The sequence below is a fragment of the Triticum aestivum genome, chromosome 1D (assembly GCF_018294505.1).
Source record: "Triticum aestivum cultivar Chinese Spring chromosome 1D, IWGSC CS RefSeq v2.1, whole genome shotgun sequence".
Taxonomy (NCBI): domain Eukaryota; kingdom Viridiplantae; phylum Streptophyta; class Magnoliopsida; order Poales; family Poaceae; genus Triticum; species Triticum aestivum.
In genome coordinates this window covers 262,866,246-262,884,256 of record NC_057796.1, presented here as the reverse complement: position 1 = coordinate 262,884,256, position 18,011 = coordinate 262,866,246, and the positions used below count along the sequence as shown (strand labels likewise).

The window sequence follows — 18,011 nt, the reverse complement described above, 5'->3', positions numbered from 1 at the left end:
TTTTACACTTTGTATTTTGACCATCCACTTATATCATTCCAATATACTTCATACTTTTATGTGATCGACATACATTTTCTTTGCCATCCTTAGTTCATCAAACAAATTTGTTTGCTCTGAACCACTGATCGACCAACGGGCTCAGTGAAGTGAAGTGAAGTGTTTGCACGTGAGAGATCGAAAGCGGATTCCTGTCCGACACATGGTCACCGGCTCATCACTTCATCAGTTTGGTGAGACTTAGTCAAGACAATGATTGCCGGAGACTGACCTTTCACCTTCCAGATTTATCAACCATCATCTGCACCTGAATACTTCATGAAGAAATCATATGGAGAAACAGAAGAATTCGGTTTGCTAATCAACATGTCTGTGATGTGTGATGGTATGATGCTTTCCCTGTTCACCAGTATCACTAGCGAAAGGGACCAATTACCCACTGATAACACCATGTACCGGACGGCAATGGCATCCAGAAAAATCACTCGCCTTCCCGCGCGTGTGATTTGTCCCTATCATGCTTTTCATACTGCAATGACATGCAACAATTATTTCATCAAGGAACCATGAGATTCTAGTGTTTCCGTGCGATAAAACCAGATTGCTGCCCCAGATTTTTGCTAATATGCAGAGCCAAGCAGAGATCAGAATTGGCCCTAAATTCAAAACTCAGCAGACAATACAAATCGGCAAATGTTCTTCACTGAACACTCTTTTATTGGCATTCTTCAGCCTAAGTTAAAGAACTAATGCATCGACTGCCTGACATAGGTGACATGCACATTAACCAGCGATACTACAACGCGAGGTATGTTAAAAGGTTCAAATCGGCAACAACAGTACCACTCTCTGCAGTCTGCACTGCCTTCATAGAGGCTATGAACACAGGACGGCGGCTCTTTTTACAGGTTCACGGCAAAACAGAACGCTTCTCCTTGCTTTACTTCCTAGTGAACAGGGTGCGCAGCTTGCCACGCTCCAGCTTCTCGAGCAGCTTCTTGGCGCCGGCGACGTCCATCTCGGAGAGCTTCTTCAGGTACCCGATGGCGCCCTGCGCGATCATCAGCTTCTTGCACCGCTTGCTCGCCGACAGCGCCAGGAGGCAGGAGATGGCGTACTTCTTGGCCGTGTTCCCCGGGCTCGGGTCCAGCAGCTGCACCAGGTTCGGCACGCTCTTCTCGTCCTTCTTCACGTCCCTCGCGTTCGCCGGGCAGCTCATCAGGGTCGCCGTCGCCTGCGCCGCCACCTCCCGCGCGCCGCTCGACTTGGCCTCCAGCAGCCGCACCAGCAGCGGCATGCACCCGTGGTCGCCCACCAGCCGCTTCATCTCCGGGGAGCTGGAGATCCTGCAGATGGCAGCCGCGGCCGCCTGCTGCGCGCCCACGGAGCCGTCGCGGAGCACGTGCGCGAGCCGCGGGAGCACGCCGAGCGACACGAGGTTGTCCGGCGAGACGGCAGAGACGAGGTTGCGGAGCGCGCCCACGGCGGACTCCTGCGGCAGCGGGCCGTCGAGGTAGGCGAGCAGGCTGGGCAGCGCGCCCTCGGACACCACGGCGCGCCGCAGGTTGTCGTTGCTGGACGTGAAGTTCTGCAGGCACTCCGCCGCGTACTCCTTGGAGCCCAGCACGACGCCGCGGTCGAGCAGGCTGATCATCACGCGCACGATGCCTTCCTCGGCCAGCGCTTGCCGGACCTCCGGCACCGCGGAGAGGTTCTTGAGCGCGCCCGCCGCCGCGGATTGCGAGATGGAGTCCCCGGTCTGGCAGATTTCGATGAGTGGACGGACGCCGCTGTGGCCGACGATTGCGCGGGCAATCTCGGGTGACATGGACAGACGCTGCAGCGTGATGACGGCCTTCTCCCGGCCAACAAGGCTGCCGGACTCCGCCAGCCGGATGAGCGGCGGCAGCGCGCCTTCCGACACCAGCAAGCCCTCGCAGCTGCCGGACTCGGCAAGCAAGCAGAGCACGGTGGCCGCCTTCTCCCTGATCTTGGGCGCCGTCGCCGTCAGCAACTGCACCAGCGCGGCCACGTTGCCACGGCCGAGCGCCGACAGCACGCTCTTCTCGTCCTCGCGCAGCGCGTCAAGGAGGCCCTCCACAGCCCGGTGCTTCGCCTCGGCGTGCCCGATTTGCAGCCTAGCGAGCAGCTCCCGCACGTCCGTCTGCGAGGCCGCCGCCGCCGCCGCCTCAGCCGGAGGAGACGGAACCGTCGCATCTGACAGCACACCGGTCTTGACAAGCAGCTCGCAGTCCCGGAGGTTGAGGTCCAGCTTCCCGGCGAGAGCGTCGAGGTCGCTCTGCATCTGCAGCTTGCCAGCCTTGGGCGGCTCGCGGCAGAGCACGCCGAGCTCGGCTGCCTCGGCGAGGGTGGCAGCAACGGACTGCAGCAGCTCCCGGCAGAGCGCGTTCTTGGAGAAGCAGGGGTGGCTGGACAGGTCGGACAGGCACGGCGGCACCCTCTCCAGCCTGGCCGCGATGGCCTTCCACCGCGCGCCAAACCCTGTCGCCGCGCGCGCCGCGTCCAGCGCCGCCGGCACCAGGCCCCGCGCCCGCTCGAGCAGGTCCTCCGCCGTCCCGGTCGGCGCGTCCCCGGCCGCGGCCGGACAGCTGTGCAAGCTCATTTCCTGGTCGCACCAGTTACAACACCGCGCCTTGTGATCTGCAGGCATCCACTAGGTTAGCAACGCTCCCACCTCAGTCAGTAAAGGAAGGAAGAAGCGGACAAATCCTGGAAAAAGAAAACAGCGAAGAAGAAGCTAGAAGGAGACAGAGGAAGGAATCCTGCGCTATTTTAAACGAACCGAAATCCGTCGTGGAAAGCTACGGCTAACCTCATCTAGCAATCTAGCATGCTCTCCTCCGGCCTTTCCATTGCTTTGGGTGGACGAAATGCGAAATCGGGCGGATTAAATGCTGCGGGCGGCGACACACAAGATCATGAGCTGGTGCGATGGCCCTATCAAAATTCCCAAGCTTTCTGCCTGCTTTGCACTGTTCGGTAATAACAGAATAAATTCAGGCTAGAAGCATTCTGAGTTTTGACCCGCGGAATGAGGGCTAGGTAGGTGACGAGTGAATGAGAACAAACAAATAAATAAATTCAGCAACGGGATAGATGGCCAAGTGATGTGAGCAGAACGGAACGGGATACGTAGTACTCCTGTAGCATTTGGCTCTGCATGTTACTTCCAAGCATCAAACAGACTGGCGCGAGCATTTTCTTCTAACCAATATTTTTCGACGTTTGCTTCGGCATTAGAGGGGCTGACTTAAGCGGAGGGCGGCGGCGGGTGCCGTCTCAGGAAAGTTCGTGATCTTAAGCTTGGAGTGCTTAGGACAAAAGGAGCATGATTTGGGCACTCATAATTTTCACACTAGGCCAGAGTACTTTCTTGTATTGTAATCCAAAGATCTGGCGCTTTCGTAACACAAAAGAATCATGGGGAAATAATTGCTTGGGGCGACGTATCGTAGACGAGCCGATAAGCCCTCCAAAAAAGCTGCACGCCATGTGAAAAAGAAAAAAGAAAAAAAAAACTCTCACCACAATTCTTTTATGTACAAATTTTATCACGAGCTTCTAGAGTAGCCACGCATGTACGGAAAGAGATCCCACAGACTTTAACCTGACCCAAGATTAACACTAGCTAACTAGAGTACCAGTTTAAAAAAGGAAGTGGGCCCACTTGTCATCGGCACATGGAGCGACGCACCGCGCACGCGATCTGCGTAACACGACGTCTTTTTCTCCGTGGCAACAACTTTCCATAGCGGTGTGTGCCGTACGGCCAAGGTGGGGCCGGCGTGTCAGTGAGTGAGCGCGTGGGTGGCGGGGCACCACATCATGAGCCGGATCGGCAGCGTCGCGGGGAACCCAAACGGGGCCGACCGAGCCCAGAGCACACGACCTCGGGCTCCCGGATCCGAACGCACGGGCTGCTTGGGGTGTGGGCCCGAGGGAGCCTTTCGCTTTGCTTTCAGAGAGGCCACGCAAAGCCGAGCCCCCGCCTGTTCGGTGGCCCCACGCGTCATCGGGAGCGGGCGGCCCGGTGAATACAGCTGTCGTACCGGGGTGCCAGCGACGTGCGAGCGCCGGCGTGGGCAGCGTCGGCGGCGGCACGGATGAGGACGGAATTTATTGTGGTCTGGCCCCGTACTTTTGCTAAAATCATATAAATGCCCCTCCATAGATTTCGAAAATAAGTACGGAGTATCTCGCAAACTTAGAAACCCACCTGTAAATTTTCGAAAACAATTCGCACCCAAATCTCTCTCGTTCCTTTCTCGAACTCATGATCGCAAACACTTGCAGGGATATTCTGAAATCTAGAAGGTGGACGGACACAGGGAGAAAAGCCCCGGTGATGCTTAGCTTGGCTTGCAAGCCTACCAAGGGAGCACGGGAAAGTTGGCCGCGAGGAAGCAAAGGCGAAAGGCAACGGGACGCGTATCCACTCCAGAGACCACGTGCAGAAAAAATCAAGGCGAAATGAAGCAAGCTGGTTTACCTCGCCCTGCGATCCGCTCGCCTCCGCTGGACGCGCCCCCGCTCGCCCCTGCTCCGGCCCTCCTCCCGGCGCCGGCCGCCAGCGAGAAGAAACCAACGAGTGCTAGTACCGCCGCCGCCGCTGCTGCTACGATGGATATGCCAATCATCAATTAATCAGTTGCCCATCATACGGATGGATGAAGATGAATCATCACCCGCGTCCTCGGCGAGGAGGAGGGAGTGCGGGCGTGGGAGTGAGAGGAGAGGCGAGAAGAGCAGGGCAGGAGCAAGCAGAGAAGATTGGGGAATGATTAACAAAAACACTCACCACGGCCGGGCTGCACTTGTAGCGAGCGAGCCGCGTCCGACAGGTCCCTCTGGCGTCGCGCCGCGCAGTTTCGAGCGAGTCGTTGGGGAGACGGCCTTCGGAATTTATTTCTCTCCGGGCGGGCGCTGCTCTGCTTGGCTGCTAGCAGATGTGTGTGGGGAGCGGAGGACGAGGGGGTGTTTTGAATTGGGGCGAGGCGGGGCCGTCGGATCGTGGAGGGGGTGCACATGGGACGGATGGTGGGGGTCGGGGGGATCCGACCGTTTGAGCGCTGCGGGTTTTGAATCGGTGAGTGGCTGCTGCTGCCGCTCGCTCGGCGTCCTTTTACGGCTTTTGGCTGACATCCGCTGCAGCTGGAGGCAGTGGGAGGGTTTTTGAATTGAATCCAGGTCGCTGCCGTTTCGACTGTTTCTACCCACGAGTGCTTCTCGATCTAGTTGTGTGTTGACACGAACTCATCTGACGATGCCGTTTGAATAAGCTTGACATCTTGTGGCTGAGGGTATTTTTGGATTCTACCCGCAAATAAACCAAAGTTTTCTGATCTGAGAAAGTCAGTAAAACTAAGTGATATATAAGTTCTAAAATCACCTTTTAATCGTACGATCACTGTATGTGATGGTTTCATCTTGTGTCGCTGTTTGGAACAGAGCCCGTCGCACTGCATGTGCGCGCCTCCTTCCAGATAAAAAAGTGGCTTTCAGCTCATCGCAAAGCTAATTTTAACCACCAGATTTTTCCAATCGCACAACACAAGGCAGGATTAGGTGTCAGTGTCCCATCCAGTATACCACGTACACGTACAGGTACTTCACGGGTTGGGAATAGGGTACTTTGCATACGAACGCCATGCTATGTCACTGTCTTGTTTGGCGGGATCCGCCCGTCCATCTAATCCGTGTCCGGTTGCCGTGCGCCACCACTTATTTTGTGGTGCGTGCCCATCGGCTGGCGTTGCAAGCCTGTATTTATGACTCGTGATGAGCTTACCAATCACCGTTCCCTAGTCACATGAGCATTTTCAGCTCGCCTCCTCCTCCTTTTGCAGAATCAAACTAGGGAGAGAGTAAGAGCAACTCCAACAGGGCGACCCAAACGGACCCACGCATTGTCCGTTTTTTGTCTGTTTGGATCGGCCAGGCGGATCTACGTGTCCGCATTTTAAAGTGGGTCGGCTTACCACCCAACGGTGAGGCCGACCCAAATGTGCCGCCGTGGAAAAAATGCACGAAATAAACATAAATAAACATAATTAAACATAAAGTGGCCGGTCAAATGCCGGCCAAAGTCCACCTAAATCTAACAAACATTAAATAGAACATTAAAAAAAGTTTGCGACCGCCTGCTGCCGCCCCGCACGCTGCTCTAGACGTCGTCGGCCTTGCTCTTGCCCTTGTCGTCGACGCCCCGCCGTCGGTGAGGTCGATGAAGACCGGAGCAGGGCCAACCCACCTGAACGCCGCCTGGTACGCTGCCAGGGCAACCTCCTCCAGCGTCTGCTGGGGCGGCGGCATTGCGGCAAGCCACGCGCGCTCCTCCTCCTCCTCCTCGAGCCGGAGCGCCTCCGCGTCGCGTTGGAGCATGGCCTCGTAGCGCATCTGCTCCTCGCCGTCGGCCTGCTCCTGGCGGAGCCAGTGCTCCTTCCATCGCTCGAGGTGGGCCGCCTCCTCCTCCGGCGTCGCGCGAAGTGGATGGGAGGCGCGCTCACCCACTCGCGGTATTGGCCCGTCCACGAGTAGGCCTCCTCCGGCCAAGTGGGTGGAGGCGGGGAGCGCTTACGCGTCGGCTCCGGCTCCGGCTCCGGCTTGGGCTGGACGGGCGGCGACGGTGGCGGTGGCGGCACGAAGAGCGGGGTGTGGACGGAGTCCCCCGCCGCCGACAGGGCAAGGGCTTGCTCCAACCCATCCCAGTGCACGTCCTCCTCGAGGCGGCTAGCCTCCAGCGCGTGCTGCAGGGCCTCCTCCAGGGCGGCTTGGTACTCCGCCTCCGCCTTCATGTCCTCCGGCTCTACCTGCGGGGGCGGCAGTGGGAACGGCGGCGGGACGGCGTCGACACCCGAGCGTCGTTGCTCCTCGTGTTCGAGGGCGAACCACGCCTCCCAGTTGGGGGAGTCGGCGGCGTACTCGGGCAGCCGACGCTGCTCCGGCGTGAGCTGCGCGCGGCGCCTGCGCACCTCGTCGTCGTGCGCCCGCTGGGTACGCGGAACCGTCGGCACCGGGATCCGCTGCGGATCCAGATGCCAACGGTGCGGCAGCGTGACATCGGGGTACGACAATGGCTGCCTGTACTCCCAGTGCCACCGCGCTTGGTGCACCGGGACGTGCAAGCGCCGGCGACCAGGCAGAAACGCGTCGCCGCCGGAGAAGGAGGAGGGGGAAGGGGAGCACGGGAGGACGAGGCGCCAGGGGTGCCCTTGCCCTTGCCCTTGCCATTGCTGCTGCCGAAGAGGCCCATGGACGCGCTAGGGTTTGCGGTCGCCGACGAGGAAGCAAAGGGAGTGGGAGGGGGGGCAGATGTGGACGGGAAAAGTGGATGAGGCCGACCCCGTCGCACGCGTGGTTAAAAAAGGACGCTTCCACTGGCTGACGCGTGGGCCCGCTGTCGGTGGTCGTCATAAATAAACGACCGATGGCGGTTGGGTGGCCGCCAGGTGGGGACGCGGTGGACGGGGAGGAGACGCGCTTCGCGTCCGCACCGACGCATTCCAGGCGCAATTTTGAACCGGAAATGGGTCGGCGCGGACGCCGGGCGGACACGATTTGAGTTTGAGTCGGCGCGTTGGGCCGTCACTTTTATCCGCGCCGACCCAAACGGACGCGGGCGGACGAAATGGAAATGGGTCGCCTCATTGGAATTGCTCTAAATATCCATGAGAATGCACCGAACCGTGCAAAAATCCTGTTCAAATGTTCTTTTTTACTGACTCTATAAGTTGGAGCCCTCCCAGAAAACAAGGCTGACATTTTTATACCCTTGGCCGCGGTACACTGTTTTAGAATCGTTGAAAATTTCATCCGCAAAAAAAAAGAATCGTTGAAAATTTGTGCGCCCATTCGACCAGAAATTTCCCAGCACCGAAGCAATGCATATCCTTCCCAGACCCCCACTGTCCCATTGCTGCCAGTTCACACAATAGACGAGTGGACCATTTAATCTCCCAGCGTGACAGTAGCCACAGGGCGAACATGGTACCATACAGTACAGAATACAGCTTGATGCTTCAACCATATCAGACGGCATGCATTAAACAACACCGCATGAGACGACGTAAGTAGTTAGGTGCATTCTCAAGCTTGTGAGAGAACACAGCAGAGGGCTCCTGGGAGAAGCCTTTGGAAGGATGCCCAACTGATGATGCTCTAGAACAAATGATTTCAAGCCCCAGAGAGTTCACAAGAAGCCAAGGCAGATCAAGGCCACAGGATGATGATGACGCGTTGAGATCGGCCCATAGGAACCAACCAACCACGCTCTTATTCAGACCACACCTTCAGCTGGATAAGGGATGGTTATTGTGCTAATTAGACATGTAATGGCATTATGAGGCCCATCAACTAATAGTTCCTAGCTCCACGGCGCCACTTGCATGTTCCGCCTCTGCCTCCTTCTCTTGCAAAGTACTCATTCCGATCACAGACTTGATATGGCTGTTGGTGACCACAGACTTGAGACATCCATCCACTAAGCGAATCATAACATCTGTGCTTGTCCAACTGCAAAAATGAAAGAAACTCGAGCATGACCATGTAAGAATACGCAATTATCAACTTTAAAAGTAAAATGTTAGTAAGACTGCTAACAATAATCAGACTCTATAAAGCGCGACAAGATGGAATATCATACTACAATAAAAAAAATAGTATTTACAGAAGATGCATCATAACATTTAAGTAGATTGGTTTGCACCACCTAATTATGACAGCATATCGGGTTTGTTGATGGAAAAGGCAAACATGGTAATCTTATCATCATCGCATTCCCCTTTTCACCCTTACTTTTGCATTATGTGGTTGATTTATTACGCAAAACATTAGAATTTGAGATTTTCTACTCAGCAGTCACACATGCCAACACTATTGACTAGGTAATAATATGTTGGTAACCATCCATCAAAATAGGAAGGATGGTTTATAGGGACCCCTCTCTAAAATGGGTTAAGTATCAGGTTCATGTTACAAAAAGGACAAATATGGTAAATCATCATCACATTATTTTTTTATCCCCTTATTTTGCATTATGGAGTTGGTTTATTATGACAAAAATTTAAGAAGTTGGAAACAAACCATGCTTTTCTTAATGCTCGAGAATTTAAGATTTCCTACTAAGAGCACATGCCAACACTATCAACTATGGTAGCCTATGTTGGTATCCATCCATCGAAACAGAAACATGGTTTAGCAACCCCTCTAAAAAGGGACCATCCAAGAATAATTTGACTATAACACATGGTAAGACTAAACCAACTTTTGACAAGTTAATATATCTCACCGTGAAAATACTTACCTTCCTTGGTAACTAATAAATATGTACAACGCATAGTTGACTCACAAGAACCATCATAATATTTCTACACAAATCTCTACTTCAGCACCAAGAAGCAGTTGTAGTTAATAGTTCTATGATTTATCCCCTTGAGGCAGCAACACCAAACAATTAAAAGACATCAGCAGTACCCGTCAAGACATAATCACGTGTACCCAATCAAGCACTACTAAGAGACACGGACTACATACTTTGCATAGACTAGACATCTCATCACATGCCATCCAGGGTACAAACAACATATGAGAAACAACAACAACAACAACAACAACAAAGCCTTTCAGTCCCAAACAAGTTTGGGGTAGGCTAGAGTAGGAACCCATAAGATCTCGAAACCTAGTCATGGTTTTGGGACGTGGATAGCTAACTTCCATGCATCCCTGCCCATGGCTAATTCTTTTGGTGATATTCCAGTCCTTCAGGTCTCTCTTTACACGGATTCCTCCCATGTCAAGTTTGGTCTACTCTGACCTCTCTTGACATTATCAGCGCGCTTTAATCTTCCGCTATGCACCGGCACTTCTGGAGGCCTGCGTTGTATATGCCCAAACCATCACAGCATGTGAATCTCTGCTGCACCTAACTGTTGGACATGTCGCCTTTTAGTTGGCCAACAATCTGCACCATACAACATCGTAGGTTGAATCGCCGTCCTATAGAACCTATATTTTAGCTTTTGTGGCACTCTCTTGTCACAGAGGACGCCAGAAGCTTGGCACAACTTCATCCATCAGGCTTTGGTTCGATGGCTCACACCTTCATCGATCACCAACCTTCTGCAGCATCAGCCCCAAATATCAAAAGGTGTCCTTCTGAGGTACCACCTGCCCATCAAGGCTAAACTACTGCTTCTCGTGCCTAGTAGTACTAAAACCGCACCTCATGTACTCAGTTTCAGTTCTACTAAGCCTAAAACCTTTCGATTCTAAAGTCTGTCACCACAGCTCTAACTTTCTATTAACCCCCGTCAGACCATCGTCGACTAGCACCATTATCTGCAAAGAGCATACGCCATGGGATATCTCCCTGCATATACCTTGTGGCTTCATCCATCACCAAATCAGAAAGATACGGGCTCAAAGCTGACCCTTGATGCAGTCCTATTTTAAATGGAAAGTCACCACTGTCGTCATCACTTGTTCAAACACTTGTCACAACATTACCGTATGTCCTTGATGAGGGTAATGTACTTTGTTGGGACTTTGTGTTTCTCCAAGGCCCACCATGGAGTAATACAATACAGAAATATTTTGTTTCGTTGGGGTTCTTTCTTAACAGTTGATACTAACATACGAGCCCCTCCCTATTTGGATTCTGCTACATTTTATGAAAATATAAATGGGTAATCAACCCGGTGTTGCGGTAATTTTCTTTGCCCCAACATGATTCTCTTCACTGAGAGTCTGGCATGACTCTTGATGCACTGCTAATTCAAGTTCCAGCTAACTGAACAAATGACATGCTTGCTAAGATATATTTGGAAATGCTAAGAATATAAAGCTACAGACTACATCGTTGGCCTGGAGACTGGAAACCTGGCACAGGAGTCAGAAATAGAAAAATCCAATGTATAGCAAATGACTCTTAAGAGCTAACAATATGTATAAAAAATATATTAATGAAATATGTTTCCCAAAGCCCAAAACTACTCACTAAGACAGCAGATATTTGAGCATATGGGTCCATTGTGCATGTATTGGTTCTCAGACGCGTTGTGGGCTTAGCATATCATGCCATGCAGGCTGAAAATATATGTATGTTCCGTTACAAGAAACGCGATGCTAGCATTAATTTTTATTGTTCAGTGGATCACTTCAAGGACTGATACACACATCTATCAGCAGTACAGATGATATATAGCTGTCTACTGTCTAGTGAGGGGAGATACTGCATCTACGTCTTCTTCCAATAATACGAGTTAAATCCAGGAGATTCTTGTGCACCCACCACATCAAAAAGCAAGAGAAGACAGTTGTTGTGGTTATCAATGAACAGGACAAAAATCAAGTGTTGGATGAGTTGTGCCAGCTAACAAGCTATTAAAGTGAAATATACCTGTTACCTACCAACAAGATGCAGTAACTTACGACCTACATGTATGGCTCCAAAGAAGTGACAAATAAACCCCTTTTAGTGTTAACTGTGTGTGCAAAAAGAAAAAGGATATTAGCTTGAGGTAGCAAAGTCAATATGGAAATGGCATTTACTCACTAGCTGAAGGACTGAGCCTATCGGTGTGAGGTGTGAGAATTAATACCCCAACACCCAGGTTCAGTCCTCTTCAGGTTGAATCTGGACGCCAATTTTCCTTACTTAAATTGATACCTAGGTATCCATCAAATTACTCCAACTGCCCTCAAAAGTTCTTGGTACATACTCCCCCGTCCCATAATATAAGAGCGTTTTTGACACTACTGGAATATCTGGCATCCTCTCATGTGACTACATTTTGGACTGAGGTGAAAAGCTCTTGGAAGATATACGGCTAAGTAGCCGCCATGCAAATTCTTATATCACTATTAGATTGCAGTAAAGGCTACTCACATGTGGGATATGACATTCAAATTGAGGGTCTACCTACTATGTGCTTGGCTATCTGGAGATTAAGAGCCAGGGCCTGCTTTGCTAACAAGTTCATCAGATCTGTCAATCATCTGCCATGCATGTTTTTTTTTTTTGAAATATTGTGCAGGTTTACAAAAAAGGAATGAAAATTGTTTTTGCTCATATTTTATAACCCAAGGCTGTCACAATCATATTTTCAAGCCCTGCTGCTGTGCAAGGTAATAATGCTTACTGGTGGCAACGGAAACGGAGATTGTTCTGAAGAGGCTGAACGATTCTACTGGGTCATATGGTCGTTTTTGGTTGTAACAAGACACATTTGTCACTACAGGTTGTATTCCCTCAGTGGAAACTTGACAAGGCACATAGTGCACTGCAGCCAGGTTATTTGGTCAGTTGGGGCTGTTTACTTTTTGTTAAATGTTGATGTTGGCCTGCCATCAACATACATGAACTACTGTTCCGTTATCAATATGATAGTGAAAGCCAGCAGATTATTCTACGTGGGGAAAAACATGCAGCCAAGATAGAAATCCCGGAACAGTATTTTCTGGTTTAACGCAAATCAAATAAACATATCAAAGTACAGATACCAGGACATACTATAGTTAAACATTTAGCTTGCCCATTGAACTATTTTTGTAGGACAATTTGGTTTCCAACCAGTGCTGCTCACAATGAAAATCATTTCTGCCTACTGATCTCCCGAAGTCCCAATAAGTCATAATCCCCTTAGATGGCACCTACCATGTGTCCTTGTCTGAGTTCGCAATGAGTTGCTACAAAAGCAGTTTGCATGCATCATTCTATTGTCCACACCCCGGCCTTACGAATCCAACTTAGTAGTTCTATGCTACCGTCCAGACCACAGCATTTCTGTCAAACTTGAGGGTAGTTCACTAATTGCACATTAGCCTATACAAGCTCTTAAATAAATATTTCAGCAACGCCATTGTGCAAATGTCTGGTACTGGAAAGTTTACTCACTGACTTGTACAAAACCATTAGCTTCCTACGAGAAACTACACGCTTATATATCTCAAAATAGATAAAGTGGAATACCTTGGGTGTTGATGATTTACGCAAGTCGAAATTTATTTGCAACTGTTCTTATCCAAACCATATCTTTCTCACTGTATGCATAATTCGCATTGGAGGCCAACAGGACGACACCTTCAGCTCTTGATTCGCCGTTAGCTGGATCAGGGTTGCTCACAATTGGTTGTGCTAACACAGAAAGAATTCCTTGTGGTAGAATATTCCCAAGCTGGGTGTCTGATGAAACCAGCATGGTTGGTCTATATAAGACACATATAATCGAAAAATATGAAATAAGGAGAAAAGCAGCAAGACAGATATTTTATAAGCATCTAAAATCACAAAGGAAAACAAAAACACAATTTTACGAATCAACCAGACATCCGGTAGTCGTATTCCTAAGATGCCATAATACAAATAACTTCACATATACAAAAGCATTCAAACCAATCGTTATAAAAGCTGCCAAGAATTTCACTACAATTACTGATCAATGGCAAGAGGGCACGGTGCTTAATCTGAACTATAATAGCTCTAAAAATACACATCTTGATGCTTGATACAAGCAAAAGGTCACCTAGATTGACTTCCGAAATCAATAAGGGCAAGAAAAATAATATCAATTGGATAGCTAAACCAAAACCCTTTGCACAAACTTAGCAGAAACATGCTCTCGTAGGCAGGAGAGAACGATGCACTTACCAGAAAAATTAGGAAAGTACAAAGCACTGCTCAGATTGTTGAGTCCAGCTTGTTCCATCTGACTCTTGAACCAATTAATCATTGCATATTTAGAGATATCTGCAGGAGGATCCCAGTATCCTCGGATGCACAACACATTGCCAATTGCTATGAGCTGGCACAAAGCAAAAAACCAAGGTGAGACATCTAACCAGTAGCAAATCATGCTAGACATTATCACACAACAACAACAACAACAACAACAACAACAACAACAACAACAAAGCCTTTAGTCCCAAACAAGTTGGGGTAGGCTAGAGGTGAAACCCATAAGATCTCGCAACCAACTCATGGCTCTGGCACATGGATAGCAAGTTTCCATGCACTCCTGTCCATAGCTAGCTCTTTGGTGATACTCCAATCCTTCAGGTCTCTCTTGACGGACTCCTCCCATGTCAAATTCGGTCTACCCCGCCCTCTCTTGACATTCTCTGCACGCTTTAGCCGTCCGCTATGCACGGGAGCTTCTCGAGGCCTGCGCTGAATATGCCCAAACCATCTCAGACGATGTTGGACAAGCTTCTCTTCAATTGGTGCTACCCCAACTCTATCTCGTATATCATCATTCCGGACTCGATCCTTCCTCGTGTGGCCACACATCCATCTCAACATACGCATCTCCGCCACACCTAACTGTTGAACATGTCGCCTTTTAGTCAGCCAACACTCAGCGCCATACAACATTGCGGGTCGAACCGCCATCCTGTAGAACTTGCCTTTTAGCTTTTGTGGCACTCTCTTGTCACAGAGAATGCCAGAAGCTTGGCGCCACTTCATCCATCCGGCTACCCATGCAAATGATGGAATTGCTCCATAATCCATGTCTTTAAGTGCTAGACAGTACCTTACATTATCCACTCCGTGCGGCGGCTGGGAGGCCCCAGATCCCGTCGCCCCCGACTCCCCCTCTCGTCCTCCCCCTCCCTCGCCGCCGCCCGAGGGCGCGGCCAGGCAAAGCCTTGCCGTCGCCGGCGGCGGCGGGGACTAGGCGCCCTCCCGCTCGTGAGGAGCTGGCGCGGGCCGGCGCCCCCGGGCCGGAGCGTGGCGTGCGGCTGGACGTCACGACGGGGGCTGGCGGCGCTCCGGCGATTCCATTCCCCAGGGCAGGCGGCTTCAAGATCTGGGGCGCCACGGTCGCCATGGACGGCGGCGGCGTGACCAGATCGGCGGCGGCGCAGCCGGATTTGGGCTCAGGCGTGAGCTTGGTCTCCGGGTCACGGTCAGCGCGATGGAGAGTGCGACACGTCGGCAGCTGGACGGATCTGCAGGATTCCATCTGTGTCTGGTCCTTGACAACCCGGGCAACTCCGGGGGAAACCCTAGATCTCCATGGGATCGAGCGATGGCGGTGCTCTTGCGCCTTAGTCCCTCTTCAAGTCATTGTTTTGGAGTTTGCTACGGTCGAAGGAACCAGCGAGACCGGCGGCGTACGCCCGGTGGCGCAACTGCCGATGAAAATCGCGCTGACTACGGTCATGGCGGACGATGGCGGCGTCTTTGATGTCGTTTCCTTGTCGAGGCATCGTTGTTGCAGTTGGCGTCATCAGGCTCGGGATGCTCTGGGGGAAACCCTAGATATGGGTCTCCCGGATCGGACGATGATGGCGTTCTTAGTAGCGCTTTCCCTCATGGGGCATCGTTTTGGAGCAAGTGATGGCTGGAGGAGATAAGAGGAGCGGTGCTTCATCACACACATTGATGGTGTCGGATCTCGATGGCATGGCGCTCTGGAGATTAGGCGTCTGATGTGCGATGATGGACTCGCGCAGGAGGTCGACGCTGTCTGGCGTCGTGGTGGCGTCGGCGGCAGCTAGACCGGGCAACATTCATGCAGCAGTACAGCTCTGAAGATGGATTGGTGGCAGGTGGCTGCGGCGGCCTCATACCCGGCAGGCGTCCTGGTTGAGGAGCACGCCGGACTGGTGGGTGCCCATACCCGGTAGGCGTCCTGGTTGGGACCTCAGGTCTTAGATGTTAGGTTTGGCTGCGAGGTTTGTTTGGTATTAGGCCCAGACTATCAGCATCCCTTCATCAATTGGATAGGAGTAGCGACACTTTTGTTGCCTAGACGGTGGCTTCAGTCTTACTGTTGTATGACTTTGTAAGGTCTTGTGTGAATAATTAATAAAGTGGCCGCATGCATCTTCCAGATGCAGAGGCCGGGGGTCCTCCTCCATTTCTAAAAAAATAAAAAAATAAAAATACACAAATAAAATAAGCTATCAAAAATACACCAACAAAAGAAGCAACCTTAACCAAAAAGTACATGACTTCTTAGAGTGCGTGCAATTGATCCTGTTTGGATTTAATTTCTAGTAAATAAAAAAAATTAGATTGGTAAGGTGAACATAATGTCAATAGATTTCTCGTTGAGATCAATTTCATAGTATAAAATTCTATTAACATATTATGCATATAAAGAGAAACAGTCAAAAGATACATGTTGGATACCATGCCAGTGTCTAAGACATCATCTATTTCCGAGCAGAGGGGATACTAAATATACACCAGAAAGAAGCAAACTCAACCAAACACTACACTGCAACAGTCCTAATGATGTCTACAGTAACTTGATTTTTTTTCCTCTGCAGTTACTATTTGCCGGCAAGCTAGGATAACATAGCTTAAGGTGACAGAAAAATAAGGCACGAGACTATCAAAGCCACAAAGATAACAATTCTAAATATTTAAGTTTGTCTACAACAGCTTGAATCTGAAGCATAAATACCCGGAAAAAACCTGCCTGCTTAAGGCATCACATTTCGGTCAGCTCCCACCGAGAATTCAATATTGATTCAAGTCTATATGGCTGAGAAACACCTAAAAACATACCACTGATGTGGTGTTTGTGTTCTGCAGCAGAACATATGTCGCCCAGGCCATATCCTCTTTCTGCGCCGTTGACAGATCATCAGGAATCACAAACACCTGCCTGCTTCCTTCAGGCAACGGCACACGGCTGGAAGCACCAGCACCCTACAGCAATCAAAATTCCCAAGTCATACTCACTTCCCAGCATTCACCGTGCGAACCCAATGTACCATCCGGCCAACACATTGACGCATCTCACCTCTAGGAAGCGCCCGAGGTACGGCAGCGCCGCTGAGAACGCGGCCAGGCACAGCCCCAGAGCCTCCGACCTCTGCGATTTCGCGTAACCGGTTAATCAGGCATGTGAGTTATGGCTGGGCATTATCAGGGTGAAGGTGCAGAGGTAACAAACGAGCTGCGCGGGGGTTGGGGACGGCGAGAGGAGGTGGTTGAGGAGGACGAGGGCGCCGAAGCCGAGGCCTATCCACCGCGGGAGGTACGACTCGTCCAGCCCGGGGATCCCTGCGATGGTGCCGCGCGGCGTGTAAGAGTGGTTCAGAGCGACCAGCTCGGCGGCGGATAGAGGCCGGGTGGCGGGGGAGGAGGGTACCGAGGGTGAAGCGGAGGACGGAGAGGTTGACCTGCTGCGGAGGGTCGGAGTTGGAGGCGCGCACGCGGACGCGGGCGGAGAGGGGGCGGCGGCGGGGTGTGGATGCGAGTTGCCGGACGAAGAAAGCTTGCGCGGTGGTGGGGGAAGGCTGTAGGTGGAGAAGCGGTGGTGCACGGACGAGGAGAGCCATGGCGGATGGGTGGTGGCAGGTCGCAGCGGCTGCGCTATGCAAGTCCTGGGCTCCGAATGTCGCAAATTGTGGCCTACACGTATACCTGGCCATACCTCGGGCCGGGCCGGGCCTAGCCAAGCCCGACGCAAAAAACCCAGGCCCGAGCCCGGCCCGGCCTGGCCATCGGGCCTGTTTTTTGGGCCCGAGCCCAGCCCGAACACGTAAAAGCCCGTCGGGCTCCGGGCCGGCCCGGCCCGACCTTCAGAAAAACGCAAAAACTACGGGCCCGGTCCCGGCCCGGCCCGACCTTTGGGCTCAAAATTTAGGCCCGAGCCCGGCCCGGGGCAGCGTCGGGCCGGGCCGGGTCGGGCTTTTTCCGGCCGGGCCGGGCTTCCCATGGCCACGTACACCTACAGGTACAACAAGTCCAAAGGGCCGAAGCCCCACAATGCCACGAAGCCTGCTATTAGGGCGCTGGGTTAGCCCAACTAATCAACGGTTACCAACTAGGGGCTTCCGCAAGGGTCACTTTATTTAGTCTTAGAGTGCATCAAGTGGTGTGTTCAGCCGCCGTCACATGTCGTATGTTGGGGTTATGGTTTTGTTTCTCCCGGAGGCGACTCTGCCGCCGCCGTCGAGTTTCTTGACCTTCCCTCCTCCGATCTCCCTTGACTGAAGGATTAGGGCCGCGAGGCCTTGATCGGTGTCCTAGG

The 18,011-nt window shown here is 51.7% G+C and overlaps 2 protein-coding genes across 8 annotated transcripts; both read right to left on the bottom strand.

Moving 5' to 3' along the window:
• Positions 1 to 686: 686 nt before the first annotated feature.
• LOC123181381 (vacuolar protein 8) lies at positions 687 to 5,067 on the bottom strand. 3 transcript variants are annotated; one of them, XM_044593636.1, is made up of 3 exons: positions 4,820 to 5,067; positions 4,511 to 4,633; positions 687 to 2,661 (listed from the first exon to the last, which is right to left on the bottom strand). In XM_044593636.1, exons 1-3 carry the CDS (start codon positions 5,046 to 5,048, stop codon positions 941 to 943), a joined length of 2,073 nt encoding a protein of 690 aa, XP_044449571.1. In that variant the 5' UTR covers positions 5,049 to 5,067; the 3' UTR covers positions 687 to 940. The 3 variants fall into 3 exon arrangements, with proteins under 3 accessions (XP_044449571.1, XP_044449570.1, XP_044449572.1); XM_044593635.1 differs by having other exon boundaries at positions 4,511 to 4,636; positions 4,820 to 5,063; XM_044593637.1 differs by lacking the exon at positions 4,820 to 5,067 and adding an exon at positions 2,834 to 2,993 and having other exon boundaries at positions 4,511 to 4,526.
• A 2,876-nt stretch (positions 5,068 to 7,943) lies between these two features.
• On the bottom strand, positions 7,944 to 17,364 carry LOC123181380 (protein COFACTOR ASSEMBLY OF COMPLEX C SUBUNIT B CCB2, chloroplastic). 5 transcript variants are annotated; one of them, XR_006491712.1, is made up of 8 exons: positions 17,127 to 17,364; positions 16,929 to 17,038; positions 16,776 to 16,847; positions 16,538 to 16,681; positions 13,667 to 13,820; positions 12,989 to 13,224; positions 11,417 to 11,501; positions 7,944 to 8,532 (listed from the first exon to the last, which is right to left on the bottom strand). XR_006491712.1 is itself a non-coding variant. In XM_044593634.1 (7 exons), exons 1-6 carry the CDS (start codon positions 17,314 to 17,316, stop codon positions 13,005 to 13,007), a joined length of 867 nt encoding a protein of 288 aa, XP_044449569.1. In that variant the 5' UTR covers positions 17,317 to 17,364; the 3' UTR covers positions 7,944 to 8,532; positions 12,989 to 13,004. The 5 variants fall into 5 exon arrangements, 1 of the variants encoding a protein (XP_044449569.1); XR_006491709.1 differs by having other exon boundaries at positions 12,989 to 13,201; XR_006491710.1 differs by having other exon boundaries at positions 11,428 to 11,501; positions 12,989 to 13,201.
• Between the last annotated feature and the right edge of the window lie 647 nt (positions 17,365 to 18,011).